General features: G+C 41.8%; 2 protein-coding genes across 2 annotated transcripts; one reads left to right on the forward strand and one right to left on the reverse strand.

The window, feature by feature from the left end:
* Positions 1-3532: 3532 nt before the first annotated feature.
* DYNLL1 (dynein light chain LC8-type 1) lies at positions 3533-8361 on the forward strand. The gene is made up of 3 exons (XM_077308810.1): positions 3533-3732; positions 6040-6177; positions 7977-8361. The coding sequence occupies exons 2-3, from the start codon at positions 6046-6048 to the stop codon at positions 8112-8114; spliced, it is 270 nt and encodes an 89-aa protein (XP_077164925.1). The 5' UTR covers positions 3533-3732; positions 6040-6045; the 3' UTR covers positions 8115-8361.
* Positions 8362-9968: 1607 nt separating this feature from the next.
* COQ5 (coenzyme Q5, methyltransferase) lies at positions 9969-18667 on the reverse strand. The gene is made up of 7 exons (XM_077308809.1): positions 18463-18667; positions 16992-17141; positions 15704-15928; positions 14193-14299; positions 12734-12822; positions 11030-11141; positions 9969-10946 (listed from the first exon to the last, which is right to left on the reverse strand). Exons 1-7 carry the CDS (start codon positions 18629-18631, stop codon positions 10845-10847), a joined length of 954 nt encoding a protein of 317 aa, XP_077164924.1. The 5' UTR covers positions 18632-18667; the 3' UTR covers positions 9969-10844.
* Positions 18668-19133: the final 466 nt, after the last annotated feature.

The following is a 19133-nucleotide window of genomic DNA, read 5'->3' on the forward strand; positions in this document are numbered from 1 at the left end:
TCATTAGGCAGCCACTTGTCTAGCAATCTTTGCGGTGGAAATATGCAGTTACAGCCTCAGTTATGAAATGTGTATTGCTGACAATTATCTAACCTAGTTGATGAAGGTGATGCTGCAATTTAAATGGGTAAATGTGTTTAAATAAGTTGTTTAAATTAGTTAAAACCAACTGTAATCTTACTGCAACAGAAACATATCTTAAAAGAAGCAGACTGTAACCTAACCTTCACACACAAACTATCAAAAGTACAGTGGAAAATCTCTAATTTACAGAGTCTTTGAAATGTTTGGTTGGGACTTCCCTCACAGAAAACCTGTTCTGTAACACAGAAGCTGCCACCAAGAATGCCAAGTAGATAATAGTAGTCTAATTGGTTTGAGTGGATAAACTACTAATAATCCAATCTGATGGCTGGAGTTGCATTGAGGGCACATATGGGGTGGAGATGGTCCCACAGATACAAAGGTAATGAAATGCTTTAGAAATTACAGCACCTTGAGTTAAACATAGCAGCAAATTGTAAGCCATGGAAACTATCTTAGAATCATAGAACAGTGGTTCTCAACCTATCTGATGGTGCGACCCCCTTTGGGTCACCAAGGCTGCCACACACATGCCTATTCCTGTGCTACCCAGGATCCATGCCTTGTTGCTGCTCCCAGAATTCTGGAGACCCCATCACAACTGACTAAACATTAAGATCCTGAAAGAGAACAAAACCTATGGCTTCAATGGATTTCCAATAAAATTCAAGATGGTGTGAGACCCCCCCAAGCTTCAAACACTGACAGAATAATGGTTATTTCAAAGACAGGAAAGGATCCAACTATCTTAGCCCTGGATTCCTGGTGACCCTAAGCAAGGGAAAATTAAGAGCCTCCTCTCTGGGGGAAATACTGAGGTCACCAAACAAATAGCCAAATACTGTTCCATAGCATGCAAAGAATGACAAAACTGTGTTACTGAAAATTTGCCCTAGGTGATCTTAACAAGTTTTTATAGTTTTTATAATGTTTTAAATTTTGATTTGTAAGTGTTTTTATAGTACACTGTGATGATTTGCTGCATTATGGTTTTGTAAGTTGTGGGAGTTTTGTAGCTGGGTTGGAGCCGTATTTTAATAAATCTGATCTGAACTATCCTAGCCAACTACAGATCCATCTAATCACTTAATTAAGACTCTACAATCTTTACAGCAACCTTAAACAAATACCTGAACAATATTTACTTTATTTATCCAGATAAATGGATTTAACTTTAATAGACACTGACATTCATTTTCTTTAAACACAATTCTGGCAATAAACGTCTACATTTAAATACTCCCTTATTTTTATACTCTTATTGTATTTGCCATTCTCCTGCAATCAAAACTGATCTCCAAACTATAAAGATCAGATCACCAGGAGAAATCAATTTCTGAGAGAAATGAAAGTCCTAGAGCAACTACAGAGAGTGAATGCTAGGACTTCCATTTACCTAGAGACTATGAAAAACTGACTTATGTTTCTATGGCTTACAATTTGTTGCTATAGATTCAAATGGGTAGCCATGTTGGTCTGAAGTAGCACAATAAAATCAGAGTCCAGTAGCACCTTTAAGACCAACAAAGATTTATTCAGTGCATGAGCAAGCACAGTCTGAGGAAGAGTGCTGGCACTCGAAAGCTCACGCCTTGGATAAATCTTTGTTGGTCTTAAAGGTGCTACTGGACTTTAATTTGCTACTATGTTTAAATCAAGGTGCTGGAATTTCCAAAGCATTTCATTACCTGTAAAGCAAACTCTGAGCTGGGAAATCCTTGGTGATTTGGTAGGGGGTCCTGGAGACGATGGGGTCCAATGCCATCTTCCAAAACAAACATTTTCTCTAAGAGCACTGATCTCTGTAATATGGTACAATTCTGATTGTGGAAAATCTACTTTGAGGTCCCCCACTGAGCACCCTAGGAGGTTGAAAGTAGCTGTTCCAATGCAAAGGAATTTCAGAAACAGACTAGAATGGGAGATTGCTGAATTACAAATTCTTACAACACTTAGGACAATGGAACCCCAAGGTTTAACAGAGATATCAGGTTATTTTCTCATTACACATGGTAAACAACTTAGTTCTTGCTTAGAATTAAACATTGTTAGTTTTAAAGGTCCCAATGGACTCAACACTTCATTCTCACATCTGTTTAACTATTTTATTATTTCAGTGCTAATTTACTGCTATTCAAAGGTCTTACCAACATCTTAGCTATACTGCATATTGACTCTAATTAGTCCTTGGAAACCAACCTCCCTACCCTCTGTGTACCTATATATAATGGTTGAGGAAGTCTTGTTTCCATGTATCTGAAGAAATGATCAAATACAGGAAAGCTTATACCCAGAATTAAATTTTGTTGGTCTTAAAGGTGCCACCAGACTCAAATTTTGTTCTGTTGCTTCAGACCAGTACAGCTACCCACCTGAATCTAGGATCAAATTGTTCTCTAAATGGGGTTTCACTTATTCCTTACTCTAGATTGTTTACATTGTAAAAAATCAGGTTGAGCTCTGTGAAGGCAGGCTAAAAATGTAATTTACAAAAGTACTCCACAGAACACACTTCCTCAAATACAATATCATGGAATGGAAGTAATCAGTTCAAACTTATGGGTAGAATCTGAGAGTAAATTAAATGCAGCATAATAAAACTCTCAAGTGAATATAAAAAAATCCAAATTACTCCCCCCCAGGCTGTATGGAAAGGGCAGTATAAAAATATAACATAATTAAAAAATATTTATCTCTGGAACCTATTAACCATTTTAATTATGCTTTTAATTTACTTTCATACTCAACCTATAAGTTTGAACTGAGCCCTCGGGGAGGGTGGTATATAAATATAATAAATAAATAAATACTTCCATTCCATGACATTGTATCAGAGGAAGTGTGCACACAAAAGCCGAACAAAACTTTGATGAAAGTGGGTAGCCGTGTTGGTGTGAAGCAGCACAATAAAACAAAATCAGAGTCCGGTGGAACCTTTTAAGACCAACAAAGATTTACTCAAGGCGTGAGCTTCTGAGGAAAAGTGTTTGCATTCGAAAACTCACGCCTTGAATAAATCTTTGTTGGTCTTAAAGGTGGCCACGGAGTCCTAAATTTGCTCTACGGCATCAGACCAACCTGGCTTCCCAACTGAAAAATACTAGGCACTTGCCCAGGAGCACTGACATTTAAACGGACACAAACCGCCTCCTGGGCGGGAAAAAATATGTCCTGCGCATGTCAGGAGGCACTCGTCGCTTTGCCGCTGCGTGGACGTCTGCCACCCGAGCCGGAAGCGTTTCAGGACTCAGCCTTCCACCCAGGCCCTCGGGAAGTCTCCCGCCCAGCCCCTTCCAACCATAGCAACGGACGCCGTTGCGGTGCATGCTGGACTGCAACAAAATGCAACAATAAAACTCTACGGGACGGGGAGAGAGAGCAGCCAATAGGCTGCAAGGAGTATTGTTGTCGTAGCCAATGACTGTTGCCGGGGAAGGGGGTGGGCGTGGCGGCGGCAGCGGAGGCGGGAGGGCGTGGCCCCGCTGGCAGAGCTAGTCGCGGGCGAGGGAGTGTAGGGCGGCTGAGCGCGCGCGCCTCCTCAGTTCGTTACGCGACGGGGCAGCTGGAGGAACGCGGAGTTGCCAACCTGCCCGTCCGCTCCACCAACATCCCTTCCCGCGGTCCTCGGAAGCAGCCCAGCAGCACACGGTGAGAGAAGGGGATGCGGGCGGACCCCGTGGCAGCGCCAGGAGACGGCGGCTCCTCCTCAGCCTGAGGGTTCCGCGCCTCGTGAGGTTACGCAGCTGGGGGGGGGGGGGAGAGAGGTTGCTTTTAATGCTGTGCTAAACGCTACACTTCACGCCTTGGGGAGAGAGAAATCTCTCCGAGGGCAAGTAGGCAAGCAACTTTAAGACGTTTGCAAAAACGGCATTGCGTTACACGCTGTCCAGTTTCAGGAATAGTCAACCGCAGGGCTTAGTCAAACTGCGGCCGTCCAGATGTCCGTGGACTACAATCCCCATGAGCCCCTGTCAGCGAGTGCTGGCAGGGGCTCATGGGAATTGTAGTCCATGGACATCTGGACGGCCGCAGTTTGACTACCCCTGGGTTAGGCTTTCTGCAAGCATGAGGTGCGCCTGAGGGGCAGTGGGAGGCCGCAATCATGAGAGAAGGGGCAACTGCCTTCTCCGGGTGTGCCTTGGGGAGGAGGGGGTGTTCTTGGAGGACCTTAAAGTGGCAGCGCATCAAGGAAGGGGCGGAGGGGCCTCGGACTGACTCCGGTCCTTGGTCTGCCTCCCTCACAATTGCAGTCTGACTAGCAGCAACGGCTCTCCCAGGGTTTGGCCGCAGGACGGGCTTGCTTGCTTGCTTGCTGTCTGGAGTCCTTTTAATAGAAGGTATCCGGGTCTGCCTCTAGAGCAGCCTTTCTCAACTTTTTTACCACTGAGAACCCCCTGAAACATTCTCTGAGTGTGGAGGAACTCCAGAAGTGGCGTGATTGTGCAGAATTTGGTTGGGAAGCATTGCTGTGGATTTGCCCACCCCGGGGCCCATCGTTGGCCATTTGGGGGGAGGCAGGTTGACGTGACCATACATGGTCATATCACCCGGTAAATATTTAACACATTTAATATATATATTAATGCCAACCCCTTCCTGGGCTGCTAAGGAACCTGAAGGTTTCATGAAACCCTGGTTGAAAAAGGCTGCTCTAGAGTATTCTGCATGTAAATGTTACTAAGGCGTGGGCAGTAGCATTCTTGTTATTACTCGTCTACTAATTATGCTAGACCCTGCACGACTACGGAGATGGTATTTCTTTGGCATTGTTTGTAAACTAGGTGGAGGTAAAAGATGATGGCGACATATTGGGTCTAAAATGCTGATAAGGGGAAGGTGGTGCATGAGATGTGCTAATTGCTGTCAGTCAAGTTTCAAAGCACTCTGCATCTTACAGTGATCTGAAACTTGTTTTGTACAGCATGGATAATTGCATCATTTAATGCTTTAGCCAGTGTAAAGATGGGATAAAATCTCTTTAATATAGTAATAAAAAAAGGAAATGTGCTGATTCATGTCCAGATTTTTTTAAAGTTCATCAGTGTAGTTCACAAACTTAAGGTGCAAAAAGAACAGGAGAGGTGAATATAATGCTGGATGACTGAGTTTGGGGGACATGTCTAGGAAGAAATTACCTGTAATCCGAACTTTCTGCCCAAATGTAATGGAAGGCAAATAGAAATAGGGGTTGTGTGCAAGAGTGAAGCTTTTTGAAGTAGCGTGAGAAAGGTAATTAATGAATGTATAATATTGTGGGTCTCCCATGTGATTGTAGGAGGTAGTAGTTATGTAGTAGTTATGGTGCTATCAGCTGCACTGATTTAAGCATTAATGTTTGGAATGGTTCTGACAAGTGGAACAGAAGCAGTTGTCAGGAGTTAGAAGTGGTAGGTTGCTGAGTTATGCTTCCTTCTGCTGTGCATATTTCATGCAAACTTAATTTTAGTACGAAACTTCCTTGGGTACACTTTTTAAAAAATTGTATTTATAGTGCTCCTTGGAGAGACTCAAAGCAGATTACACAGTGCAAATTATTAAGTCAATGCATTAAGGCATCTGATGAGCACAGGGTAGGTTGATAAAATCAGTTGATAAAATCAGTATGAAGAGACTTTCAATAAGCAATGTAATAGGACTAGGAATCTGAGTATAGCATACATTCAGATTTGCATGTCGTACTGTGGTACAAGTATCCAGAATGTTGTTTTATTGGGCCAAGAGAGATTCTAAGTGCTTTCCAGTATGGAAGGAAAATAAGCTTTCTGAGCCCTTTAAAAATCTATAAGCAGTTTTTACAAAATATTTTACAGAATGTTACGAACTACAATAACTAGAACAAATTTTGGTATGTAAGGTATTTACTCTCTAAAGAAATAGATGTGTTTTTGAAATTGAAGTTAAAAATGGCTATCAGATGAGATAGCAATACTATTTCTCGTTGTCTATTCTTTGTAGGTAACCATGAGCGATCGAAAGGCTGTGATCAAGAATGCGGATATGTCTGAGGAGATGCAGCAGGACTCTGTGGAGTGTGCTACACAGGCCCTGGAAAAATATAATATCGAGAAAGACATTGCTGCCCACATAAAGAAGGTACTTGATTATTGCTGTGAAGTAACATTGAGAATATTTACTACAAAGAAAGTAGTTCCAAGAAAAGAAATCTGGGCTGAGAGAGAGTTTAGAATACAAACACATGCAGTTACTAAATTAACTCTGCATAAGATTAACTGGAAACTCATTGTTAACTAAATACATTAGAATAGGCCTTTATAGTTCTTAACTTGTAAAAATGGTATGCTTTGAGAGATTTAGAAGTGCTTGGGTTTGCCTGAATATAATTTCTGTAGATTAAGCAACAGGCTGGTCTGACAGCATGCATCTTGCTGATTGACTCCTAGAATGTTATCTAAATCATCTGTAGTTGTCTTGATTTTAGTACAGCTACTAAGAAGATTGTAGTTCGGTATCACCAGTGGTAGGGCTATACCAATTCAAGTCAGAGAGTCTGAAAACATATAGTTAACTTCCATGAAGATTGGGTGTGTGGGGTGGACGTACTACAAACCTAAAAAGACTGAGATTTGAACAATTTTGGTGCCTTGGGGAACTAATTACTAGTAGTGAGACAAATGACTGACATTACAGCTGGTTATACTAGTCCCAGACTAGCACAGGACTTGAATGTTTAGTTGCAGTATAAAAAAATAGCAACTGAATTTTGGTATGTACTAATTCTGGAAGTATTTTGAATGTAAGCAGCTCCAGCTCAGTAGAGAATAGTTGGTTTCAGTTCATCAGTTGTCATTTTATCATAATAATATAAATAAGTCTTCTTGCTACAATAGCATCTGAAGCTGTACAAGGGATATCTTCCTCTTTCACAAACCAACTCAGTAGGCCAGAGCTTTTGCGCTCTATTAATTTATATAGCACAGTCCCTAAAACTTCAAGAATGGACAGTCAGTCATATGACTCACATGAGCCCATCTATATTCTCACTGCATAAAGCCATTCATTCATAACGTTTCCATAATAGCTTATTTTAGTGGCCGTGGCTAAAGTGTTATGCCAGTTTTATTTTTGATCCTTAATGGATTGCCTAACATTCTAAAAAAAGAATCCAGATTTTTACATAGACAACTAAAAAGGTAAAGGTATCCCCTGTGCAAGCACTGGGTCATGTCTGACCCTTGGAGTGACGCCCTCCAGTGTTTTCATGGCAGACTCAATACAGGGTGGTTTGCCAGTGCCTTCCCCAGTCATAACCGTTTACCCCCCAGCAAGCTCACTTTACCGACCTCGGAAGGATGGAAGGCTGAGTCAACCTTGAGCCAGCTGCTGGGATTGAACTCCCAACCTCATGGACAGACAGCTTCAGACCGCATTTCTGCTGCCTTACCACTCTGTGCCACAAGAGGCTCTTAGACATAAGACAACTAGTATACTATTAATGGTATTCTATTACTGCCCATGTGCAAAGTCTCACCAGTGCTGCAAGATGTGGTGGCCACCATCTTGTTTGTGGCTTTAAAACACAAGGCAAACATAGGCCAGTTAACAGTCTTGATGGCAGAATTAAGATAATCAGATGGAGTGTTGCTGGGAGGCAGCAACAGGAAAGCTGATTATCTTCACACACTGCTTGTTGGATTCCTGGAAACATCTGACTGGTCACTGTGAGGATACTGACTATATGAGCCTTGTGGATATAGCCTTTTAATTTCTTGGTATACAGCAAGCACAAAAGTGGTGAATACACTGTTGAAAATAACATTTGAAGAGGTAAAAATGCACTATTTTTTTTTTTTTTGCAGTTGAAATGTTAGGCAAAATGTTGCACGAGGCTGTTAATATGTGTTGTACTAAGTTCTTTAGTAACTCTTTTCCAGGAGTTTGACAAGAAATACAATCCGACTTGGCACTGTATTGTGGGAAGAAATTTTGGCAGCTATGTGACTCATGAGACCAAACACTTCATCTACTTCTACCTGGGCCAAGTTGCAATTCTCCTCTTCAAATCTGGTTAGAACATGGGATCGTTCCACCCAAACATGTGTTTGATTACAAGACTGCACACGAATTCCAAATAGACTGAAGTCTTCAGCCTTCCCCAGGGAACACACCTTGATCTTCAAGCCTTTTGTTGTTTTACTGGACAGGTATCCCTCTGTACCAGTTTGTGTTTTTGTTGTGGCCATAAAAAATAACAAAAAAAATCTTGTATGTATTTTCTTTTTTTGAAGTTCCTTTTCTAATAAAAAGATTGGACATGTACTCAGCCTTTTAGAATTCAGAGCCCATCTCACGTTTCCAATAGCTTATTGTACCCTCCAGATTAACAGCTTCAGCTTTATTGAGCTTGATTTTTATTCTGAAGCTTAATAAGATCAATGTCACATGCTTGCTGCTGAGCTCTTGCTTTTATCAAATACTGGAAATTCACAGGGTGGCCAGGTGTCATTATTCTACAACATTTCATTTTACGGAGGTATAAAACATGGATGGCCAAACTGTGGCTCATGGGAATTGTAGTCCATGGACATCTGGAGAACCACAGTTTGGCCATCCCTGGTATAAATACTAATCTTAAAAATTAGACAAGGTATAGACAGTAAACAGTTTGTGCACACATCTGTTCAGAGGTGTAGGGTTTGCTGTAGGTTGAACATCTTTGGGCTTGGCCTGCTGGTTGGCTAAACTCTTAATAGCATTTCAATGGCATCAGAACAAGAGTTGGAATTATATACAGTCCTGACTCTTCTCCATTCCTGCTCCGTTCAACAGCTGAAGTATCAGCTTCTCACCGAAGGAATCTCCCCTCTTGAGCAACCCAAGATGACTTGTGTCTGCTAGTATGTTGTTTGCCAGCCTTGGTGCCTAGATCAGCCACTGATTTTCCAAGCTAACTGCAAGAATGTGTTTTTAAAGTGCCATCTAGTAAAACCATATGATTTATCCTGCAGGTCAGAGGAATTATTAGGTGATATTCCTCTCCCTCCCCAGAATTTGGATGCCAGGATCCTGGCAACATGCTTTTAGCTGGTGGTCCAGTTTTGCAAGCAGTTGATACCTGAATTCCATCTGTACTAGGTTTTTAGGTGGACATCCGATCTGTAACCACGTTGACTTGAAAGTAAATTTTACTGGCTCAATTGGGACTTGCAAGTATGACGACTGAGGACTATATAGCCCTGATAAATGTGTTCTACTGCTGTTTCCCAGCATGTGTACAGTACTGTACTGCCTTCATAGATTGACAAAAAATCCTTTTCAGACTCCACTGTACAGCAACTGCATAATAAATACAGAAGTTGTCTGGATTTATATCTTCCTGACTTCCATTCCCCCAGTGTTTTTAGCCTCTAAAAGTTTTGTGTTTGGGACTGAAGGACCAGTACAGAGTAACAACATGGGTTGAGATGCTACAGTTGGGCCTGTATGAGGGAATTGCACCCTTTTTGTACATATTGTTACCCCAGGGACAAACTTTCCTGCAATTGGAATGGTGGGCTGGGGTTTTGAAAGCCTTCCCTTGAGAGACTGCGGGATCCAACCTAACCTATTTCATGGATTTGTCAGCAACTGTACAATTTAGTTATTTATTTATATTTTTATACCGCCCTTCCCTACAGCTCTGGGCGGTTCATATAAAACATTTTAGAACGTTTACATAGAATGCCTGTATTTGATACTGCATTAAGGTAGCATTGTCTCTACTATATTAATCTGATGCAAAATGCATGTTTTAAGGGCTCTGAGGCAGTATCTTTCTAGGTTCAATTGGAATGGCTACTTCCAGTGTTAACCACTATGTACTAATGGCCCCGGATTGCACAAATATCTTTCATTTTGATTGCTGAGTCATATAAAAGACACCCGGCTTCTGGAAATTAAATATTTCAGTTTTATTTCAATGTTTGTTCTTTGGAAGATTTCACAGGCATTACAAAAAGCCCTTCTGTCTCATGTGAAGTGGTTGTATAGCAGTTATGTATCTAGGTTACCATAATGATTCCTGTGTTACACTGAAAAGCTTGACTTAAATTGCATATCTGCTATTGCATAATTCAGGTTTTGCTCATTCTGGACAAAGGGTTGAAGCCCAGCTGTAAACCACAAGAATTCTTGTTCAGTCAACATTACCTGTCCACTGACTTTCCTGAGGTTCTAAGGAAGAATTATGTACCCAATTCACTGTCTTCTGTATTCCTATAAAACACAAGAGCCATAGCCTTCTCTTCACTACGTCCCACTCCATGTTCCAAATACATCTGGAATCTCTTGGTTCTCCAATGAACAGGGGCAACTTTCTGTGGAGTAGCAAGCAAGAGATATAAGTGTCTTTCTTTCCTCCGCAGAGTCAGATGAGGAACCCGTTGGCACACTACAAAGTCAAATCTAGACTTCTCACCTAAACACTAGTTTTATCTCATTTCCTACCTAGTATGCCAAAGATAGTTTTGCATAATGAAGAACCAACAAATGAGGGCTTGAAATATTTCGGTGCTATAAATGGGTTTTAAAAAGGTATTAAAAACTTAAGCTCCTGGTTCAAGTAGGTAACACAAGTTGTGTCATTACTGGACAGGATGAAAAGATGCCCTAAACACAGCTGAGTTTTTTCTTCAAAAAAATGCATCCTGCCAAAAAACCAACTCAGACTTTAAATATTGATTCTTCAGGGATTAATGTCTTTCTGAATTCAAACTCCTTTGATGGCATTTGTATTTTCTGTCAGGAAATGCTTTTCCTAAAGGTCACAGCTTGAAGCCAGAGTGAATGGCCACGATGCCTGAATTCAGATTTCGATATTCCACCTTCAGGAAACCTACATCTTCCATCAGCTCCTTCAGTTCCTCCTGAAATGCAGCAGTGGATTTTTAAGTCATCGCATATGAATTCCTGACTCTATTATCTGGGAGGCAATAAAGTATTTTCTTACCTGGGTTAGAAAACACCTGATGCTTTCTACAAGATACTGGTAGGATTTCCAGTCACCAGCAATGACCTCACCCAGCACAGGGATAACTTGGAAGCTATACAGATCATAGAGACTGCGAAAGTAAATGTAGGTTAATGTAAATCTAATCTGTTCCCTACATGAGTCTGTGATGCTTATAATTTCAAAGTATTTGAGCATCTTAACCAAACACCAGTGCATCAAATTCAAGTTGCAAGGCAAGCAGATGTACAATTTATGGTGAAGGTTGTCTTGTTCTACTTTCAAGAAGGGCTGCAAGAAGTAACTCTCCTTTCAATACATAGATATATCAGGGCACTTTCTCCCTTCTCAAAAATTTACTTAACCTGTTGTACTGGGTAGAAATATACCTACTGTCCATAAAAGAACACAAGGACAATTTAATCATTCTGGCCCGCTGACTGCTAAATAAACACATTCTAGAAGATGCTCCAAGTGGCTGCCTTTAGTATACTGTGGTCCCAGGGTAAAAGAACTCTTTCCCTTCCCCAATCCTCCCAATTTCATAAAACAGGCTGACATGACATGCTTTGGAATGCATGTTTTTTTTACTTAGAATGAAAGTAGGGCCTGACAGTCCTAACAAGGAATGTTCTGAAAGTTCCCTTAAACATCCTGCCTACTAAAGGAACACAATTACTAGTAGGTTTGGGTTTTTTGGACGGGATGGTGAACAATCTGTTCCAAGAGACTAGCTTCCTACAACTACTTTCATGGGAGAAAGCACCATTAATTGGGCCTGAGTAGGATTCTGGGCAGACCTACTTAGGTCAGTCCTTTAAATCAGATTTTTTAAAAGTGTGTACTTTGAATGGTTTAGGGTCCACATTATACTGGCCTACCAGAATTCAAGTAAGCAGTTTCATTTGATGGGGGGTACCATTTCTGTGTTTTAAGTAAAGCTAGCCATTAAGTGAATTCCATAAAGCTAAATCACAAGTCACAGCCTTGTAAACACCTGATAATACAATGCCGCCTGAGGGAAGATTCTGTGGAAATGCCATTAGACATCTGGTCTTACCAGGAGTCTATCCTGAGATAGCACTGCCTTTATATATCAGGACTCAGAATACCCTGAAGAAACAGTGTAGAAAAAGAAATTCTCCATAACTGCTGGAACCTATATATTTCATGGCTTTTTTGATATTATTTATTTATTTGCTATTTTTTGCTTCCCCCAACCTATTTAGGCAGTATTTGCTCTTTTTAGTCAGGTAAGGTGGGGAGTCCCCACTTGGAGAAATTCAGATCCTGCTTCCAGTCCCAAGGGGAATGCAATACTTGATTCTAAGTTGTTTCTTCATTTTTAATATGCCTGTTCTGTTTCATTTTTTAACTTTTCTGCACCTTTGGGCAGGGCAAGTCAGAAATCACATTCAGTAAATGAATGGAAACACGTTTTTGTAAGACTTCCACAATGTTTTACTCTGTTGGGCAAACACACTTTGCTCAAGGTGGATAGCTGTATTAAGTCTGCAGTTGTCGAGTGAACAACAAGTCCAGTACCACCTTAAAGACCTATGAAAATTTTCAGGTATAGGCTTTTGTGAGTCAGAGCAGTATTCAATAAAGTGAGCTTTGACTCAAGGAAGCTTACACCTTGGAAAGGTGTTATTAGATTAATATTATTTGTTCAAGGTAATAAAAGAAGAAACATAATCAAACCTGGAAACCAGGGAATTGTTGACATGGCTAAATTCCAGACATAAAAATCGCCCTCCTGGTTTCAAGACACGATAGGCCTCCTGTAATGCCTACAAGAAAACAGACAGGAGGTTAGTTCTAACTGGGTCTTAACTGGGATTTGATGAAGACTACCTCTCCCCCAGGGAGCATTTAGAAATTTAGGCCTCCTCTTGCACAAGCATCCAACAAACCAGTGGAGGAAATGGTGTGGTGTTTGCGTGTGTGTTTGGGGAGTGGGTGGGCATTAATAATGCTCATTCACTCTGAAGATAAAATCCAGATTTCTCTTAAATATCCTTATAGAATGGCACACAGGAAAAAGGAATCAAATCAAGCATTAACAAATTAGCTAATGGCATCAGGGCCTTACTAAATAATCTATAAAAGATCAGCATAATGCAGGGTCCTCTAATTTTTTGAGCCTGCATACGCATTTGGAATTCCAATACAAAATAGTGGGTGCAACCATAAAAATGGCTGCCATTTTTGTGGCTAGACAGAGCCAGCCACAAAATGTCAGAACATTTCAGACAGAAGCTTTGCTTCACAGGATGCATTTTAAAAGAACATCCTGTTTCAGAATGAAGATCCTTGTATTGTGTTGACAGCTGCTGCTAAAGGGATGTTTTTAGCAATCTGCACAGCGGGCCAGATTTCCAATGGCCAATTGCTGGGCAAAAGCTTTATCTGGTACCTTCACTTTGTGAGCACCAGGAAAGGTGTCTGTGGGCACTATGTTAAGGATGCCAACGTATGCATATATCAAGAATATAATCTTTATTAATAAGATTAATTATCTGCTGTGCAGTTTTTACATTGTTTTTTAAATAACTGAATTATCATTCCATGATGTGGCATAGCTGATGGGCTACAATCGTTCTCAACCATTCATACATGGCTACAAAACCTCACATGATTTCATTCTGAGCTCATAATATGAAGATTTGGGGGCACATTTTAATCTTTCTTCTATATCCTTGGGGTAGCTTTAAGAATCTCTAACTAGCGTATACCTGCTATCTTCACTGACTATAAGAAAAGACTACCAGTTTTTTAAAGCAATAGGGTTGATGGAAGCAAAATGCCTGGATACTGGAGCATGCAGACTACCTTACAAGCAGAAGAAAACTTGGGTCAGTCTGTTTCCCAAATTGTACATCCACCTTCCTTCTTCATTTAATACAGCACCAGATGTAATATAAACATAAATTAATAAAAATAAAATATATTACAGCCATTTAGCAAGAGAAGCCCTAGTAGCTAAATGGAATCTCCGAAATAAGAAACAATATTCCATTTCATAGCACATAGTAGGAAAAACAACACTAGCATAAACTGCCAGGGACATCTGTCTGGTAACTGCTGGAAATGAAATACTGAACGAGATGTATGATCCAGCAGAGCTCTTTTTGTTTCAACCGTTGGTGTCCGCACTCACCTGATCAATATGAGTTACATTCCGAATACCAAAGGCACTTGTATAAACGTCAAAACTGTCATTGTTGAAGGGCAGTTCTTCTGCATTCCCAAGCACCCAGGACAATCCTTTGAAAGAATGTAGAAGGAATTGCTTAGTATCCTATTCCTAAGTAATCTTAGAAAGGCCCTCCCATCAAAGATAGTCTTCTATGCATTGTCAGACACACTGGATCAATTATTGGTTATGGTGTATTCAACTGGATGGCATCCTTCACTTGCTTCTTTATTCCAGCATGCCAAGAGTGCAATCTGATACTGCACTCATCTTGTGCTCACTGAGTCAATCAAAGCCTTCTTATTACAGGATCCTGATGAAAAGGTCTTAAGGGCATGGCCTGAGGAAACCCCCCCCCCACACACACACACACACTTTTTTTTTTTTGTAGCATGATGTTGGAGAACTTGAAAACTTACATACCATATTGTATCATCTTAAAAAGTTAAATGGCTTCTGCCATTTTGGAGTTTGCCATGAACCAATATAGCTACCTGCTTTTCAGGTCTTCCCTGAAATCAATCACGAGACTCTGCACATGCCTGAAGGCAAGGTTCATGAATTAATCCAATCACTATGCCAGCCAATGACTGGCATCACTGTGACCCATTATGCACGGGGGTTTTAGCGCACATTCGGGGTGGAATGGCGGCGACTAAAATCACGGATAACGCACGGAGCCGGCTGCAACCGGCTGCAGCTTCGGTGCATGCCGCCGAAAAAGCCGCGTCAGTGAAACGCGGAAGAAAGCGCAGCTTCCGGGTGAGCGGGGCGCAACCAGAAGCGGCGCCCGGATCGGCGCGTGCATAATCGGTTACTCTGGGTTTTGCCGCCGTCGCGCCCCGCCCCGTGTATAACCGGTATGCGTCGCGTCTTCCCCCTCCGCGTTTTCCATGTGACCCGAAATCGCCGTTTCGGCGGCCGTGCATAATGGGCCCGTGTGTAAACCAAAATACTTCAGCTTTATACCACCTTGAGCTTTGCTTGCACCTTGCAAAACTCTCCATAGAGATTGTGGTAATATTATGCCTGCCTGAGTGCTGCAGTTCTCCAAATCTACCCCTTGATATTACTATACGTAGTGAACTTTATTTCTGATTTAATTCTTTCAACATGTGTAGAGCACTGCATCACTTTGTCAGTAGATCTCTTTGCTGCAGTGAGGAGGGGGAATAAGATGAAATAACTTTCCTCTCCTGTTGCTGTGGCAGCTAATATATAGGAGCAAGTTGCCTGCTGGCACAAAAAGGGTGAATTTGCTGTATTCTCCTTCTTCACTGCAGCTGCAATTTCCCCAAGATATTCTGGCTTTTTAGATGTCTTACAGGATGGCTGGAGGAAAGAGAAGGAAGGGTAAGGTCTATCTCCACAGGTGCTTGGAGCTCATTTCATAGGATCCACTTACGGTACATCGTAATTATGTGCACAGGTGGCCTGCCATTTTTCAAATCCCATTGCAGAAGTCAGTCCATTACCTTCAGAATAGCCAAGGTGTTGTGATTTCTGCTTTCCAACTTTCAGCATCTCATTGTTAATGTCACAGACCACCACACGGGAACCCCCCAGTGATTTATCCTCCTCTTCCTGGTAAAGTTTGGTAATTTCTTGCCATGATAAATTCTGATGTGTCCTCAGCTTCTGTCGGATCTGATGCTCCCGCTGGGAACGGACATAATTGATAAATCGAAAGGCGATATCACCTGCATTTATTGTGAAAGGAAGATGCACAATGTAGGATCTCCCCTGAAATTAAATGTTCAAGCATTTAAGGACACAGAATTGAAAGCTTGTTCACTTACCATAAATTTTGCTTCTTGGTGATCCTAAGGTGGGACAATCTTCACTTATGGAAGAGTTATTCTCATTACAGAAGACTGTCCCAACCTGGACCACCAAAGAAGCACATATCTAGCTAATTATGTGTTGTGTTTGTTCATTTACTCATTTATTCATCCTAATTTAAACCCAGTCCTATTCTAAAGAAAACAAATACATAATTCAAAAACTACGGATTGTTCATAATGTTGCAATTTGGTTTGAACAAATCATCTTCAGACAATATTGTGGCCGTAGCACTGAATGTCAGTGAATTTTCAGTCTTGGTTCATGGCTATGGTATTAATCTTCCTCCCTGAAGTCATAAGAAATATTAGATTACGAAATTCCATGGCTATCCCAATTCCTCAGGCTGTAGATTCTACAAATGGAGTGTGTGTTCTTTACACTCTTCATTTAATCTACAAACTATTTAATCTAATCTTAACATAGTTGGTTTGCAATTGTGATTGCCTCTATAATCTGTTCTTTCATATACCATCAGATAAACCACTCAATGTAATTAAAAATGTCTTAGCCTAACAAACACAAGGGAATTCAGGATTTTCTAATAAATTCTTTTAAGCTTAATCTGTACAGCATGGTTTTTGTAGGTTTTCTGGGCTGTGTGGCCATGTTCTGGTAGGTTAAGTCCCTGATATCTTACCCATAACTATGGCTGGCACCTTCAAAGGCAGGTAATATATATCTTACCGTGTCCTACCTCTGAAGATGTCAGCCGGTTATTGGTGAAACATCAGGGACTAAAACTACTAGACTACAGCCACCCAGCCCAGGAAATAAACAACAGCCAAGTTGAGTATGGCTGTGAAAGCCTTTGACAATGTAGAGCATATTTATTGTCAAGAGTTGCATATTTAACTTACACCTAGTTTCAAACTAAGAAGCAATGCTCATTAATAAGCCTAGGATTGTTTTTAAGTTTACCTGTCCCTCCAGCAACATCAAGCAACTGAGTTCCTGGACATGGATTCATTTGGTGTAAGAAGATGTCTTTCCAGATTCGATGGATACCCAGACTCATTGAATCGTTCATTATATCATACTTCTTAGCCACATTTTCAAAGACCTGGTAAACTGAAATTAATTCTTTTTCAAATGGTGAAGTGGTGGAGTGGTCACACTCTCATTTAACATACTGATTACACTGGATCCCATTCCTCCCTTCCACTAGTAGCATAAACACTTATGATTTCAAAAAGGGCAATTTCAAATACTTCTTCAATGCAACTGTCCATTATGTATGGGGTCCACGTAAGACACAAACATTCAGCCCAGGGGTAGTCAAACTGCGGCCCTCCAGATGTCCATGGACTACAATTCCCAGGAGCCCCTGCCAGCATTTGGCAGCATTTGCTGGCAGGGGCTCCTGGGAATTGTAGTCCATGGACATCTGGAGGGCCGCAGTTTGACTACCCCTGATTCAGCCTGTGGCTTCCAGAGAAGGCAGGAAAGATCTATGTGGGTCAGCACCTTCCAACTGTGCTGCACAGGATCCAACCTGCTAAATACAGCACACACTGCTAACTACAAAAAAATCAGAGCTCTTCTTCACACCATCTCCCAGCATCTTATCCTTATCGCTAAAACTACATTTGCTATGAAATTTCTGGATCATTTCCTCAGTCCTCCTCCTTTACTGAAACAAAGCCTATCTACTGCAGTTGCCCATATTTTTCTCTTAATCTAATTTCTGTAATTAACCTCCCTCTATTGCCAAACATTTATCTATTTACTTATACTCTACTTTTATCTCCAATTGGGACCCTAAGTTACAGCATTCTCCTCTCCATTTTACCCTAACAACAACCCTGTTAGGTTATATTGAGAGTATGTGAGCAGCCCAGGGTCCCCCAGCAAATTTCGATTCCAGGATGGTGATTCTAACCTGGGACTCCCAGATCCAGTTCCTAACCGCTACATCTCTTCAGGTCAGCAACCTGGACTGTTGCTTTATTTATTTATTTATTTAGATTTATATACCGCCCTCCCCGAAGGCTCAGGGCGGTTTACATTGTACTAATAAACAATACATGAAACAGTCCTCGTTAAAAATCATACAATAATTTATGCAATTCTTTAAAGCAGGGGTAGTCAAACTGCGGCCCTCCAGATGTCCATGGACTACAATTCCCTCGAGCCCCTGCCAGCAAACTCTGGCAGGAGCTCATGGGAATCTACCAGGAGACGACGTTCGCTGGCAGGGGCTCATGGGAATTGTAGTCCATGGACATCTGGAGGGCCGCAGTTTGACTACCCCTGCTTTAAAGCGTCATAAAATACGAGAAACACCTTGACCACATGAGAAATGCAATATAAATCTACCAGGAGACGTCTAAAAAATCGCCTAGCTTGGGCGGGGCAGGCATCTCCCCACGACTCACAGCCCAGCTCGCACCTTTCTCTCCTTTCTCCTTCTCTGACACAGTCTGGAACCCAAAGTGAGTCTTTGCGTCGGCTGCCCCTCCACTGCACAGCCGCCGCCCCCACCCAAGCAGCAGCCGCCGCCGCCGCTCCGGACAGCCTCGCAGGACCCGGCCAGAAGCGGCTGCCCTGGAGGCGGCCATCTTGATTCATGCCTCGCCAGTGACCCCGCCTCCCCCTACAGGTTGGGAACCCGCCCGCACGCCAAAGTTTATGGCATGGATAAAACTTTGTGGGTCTTAAAGGTACCACTGACTGGACTCAAACTTTGTCCTGCCGTTTCAGACTAACGCAGCGACCCACCTGAATCTATCCGCAGGGGAAGTCTCAGTTCACCCCCTGTGAGACAGAGGAAATAATCCTGACCTACCTAAGCAGAATTGTGGTACCCACCTTGGGTCTCAGCGGTAAAGGGGTACTGTAAATAGCGCAAGTCAACGAATAAATAACGTGCACGAAGCGCCTTCAAAACACAATAAAAGGAATACAATGCTTTATTATAGCAGAGAAACGCAATGGAGGATTTCCCCAGCGACGGTTAGTTCATACGTCCAAGCAAATAAGCTGCGCTTAACTAAAACTCCCAATGGGCCATGTGGCAGCTCTCCGAAAGGAAAGCGCGGAAGAAGTACTTTGGCTTGACCC

This window comes from Paroedura picta, chromosome 13 (assembly GCF_049243985.1).
Source record: "Paroedura picta isolate Pp20150507F chromosome 13, Ppicta_v3.0, whole genome shotgun sequence".
Lineage (NCBI taxonomy): Eukaryota > Metazoa > Chordata > Lepidosauria > Squamata > Gekkonidae > Paroedura > Paroedura picta.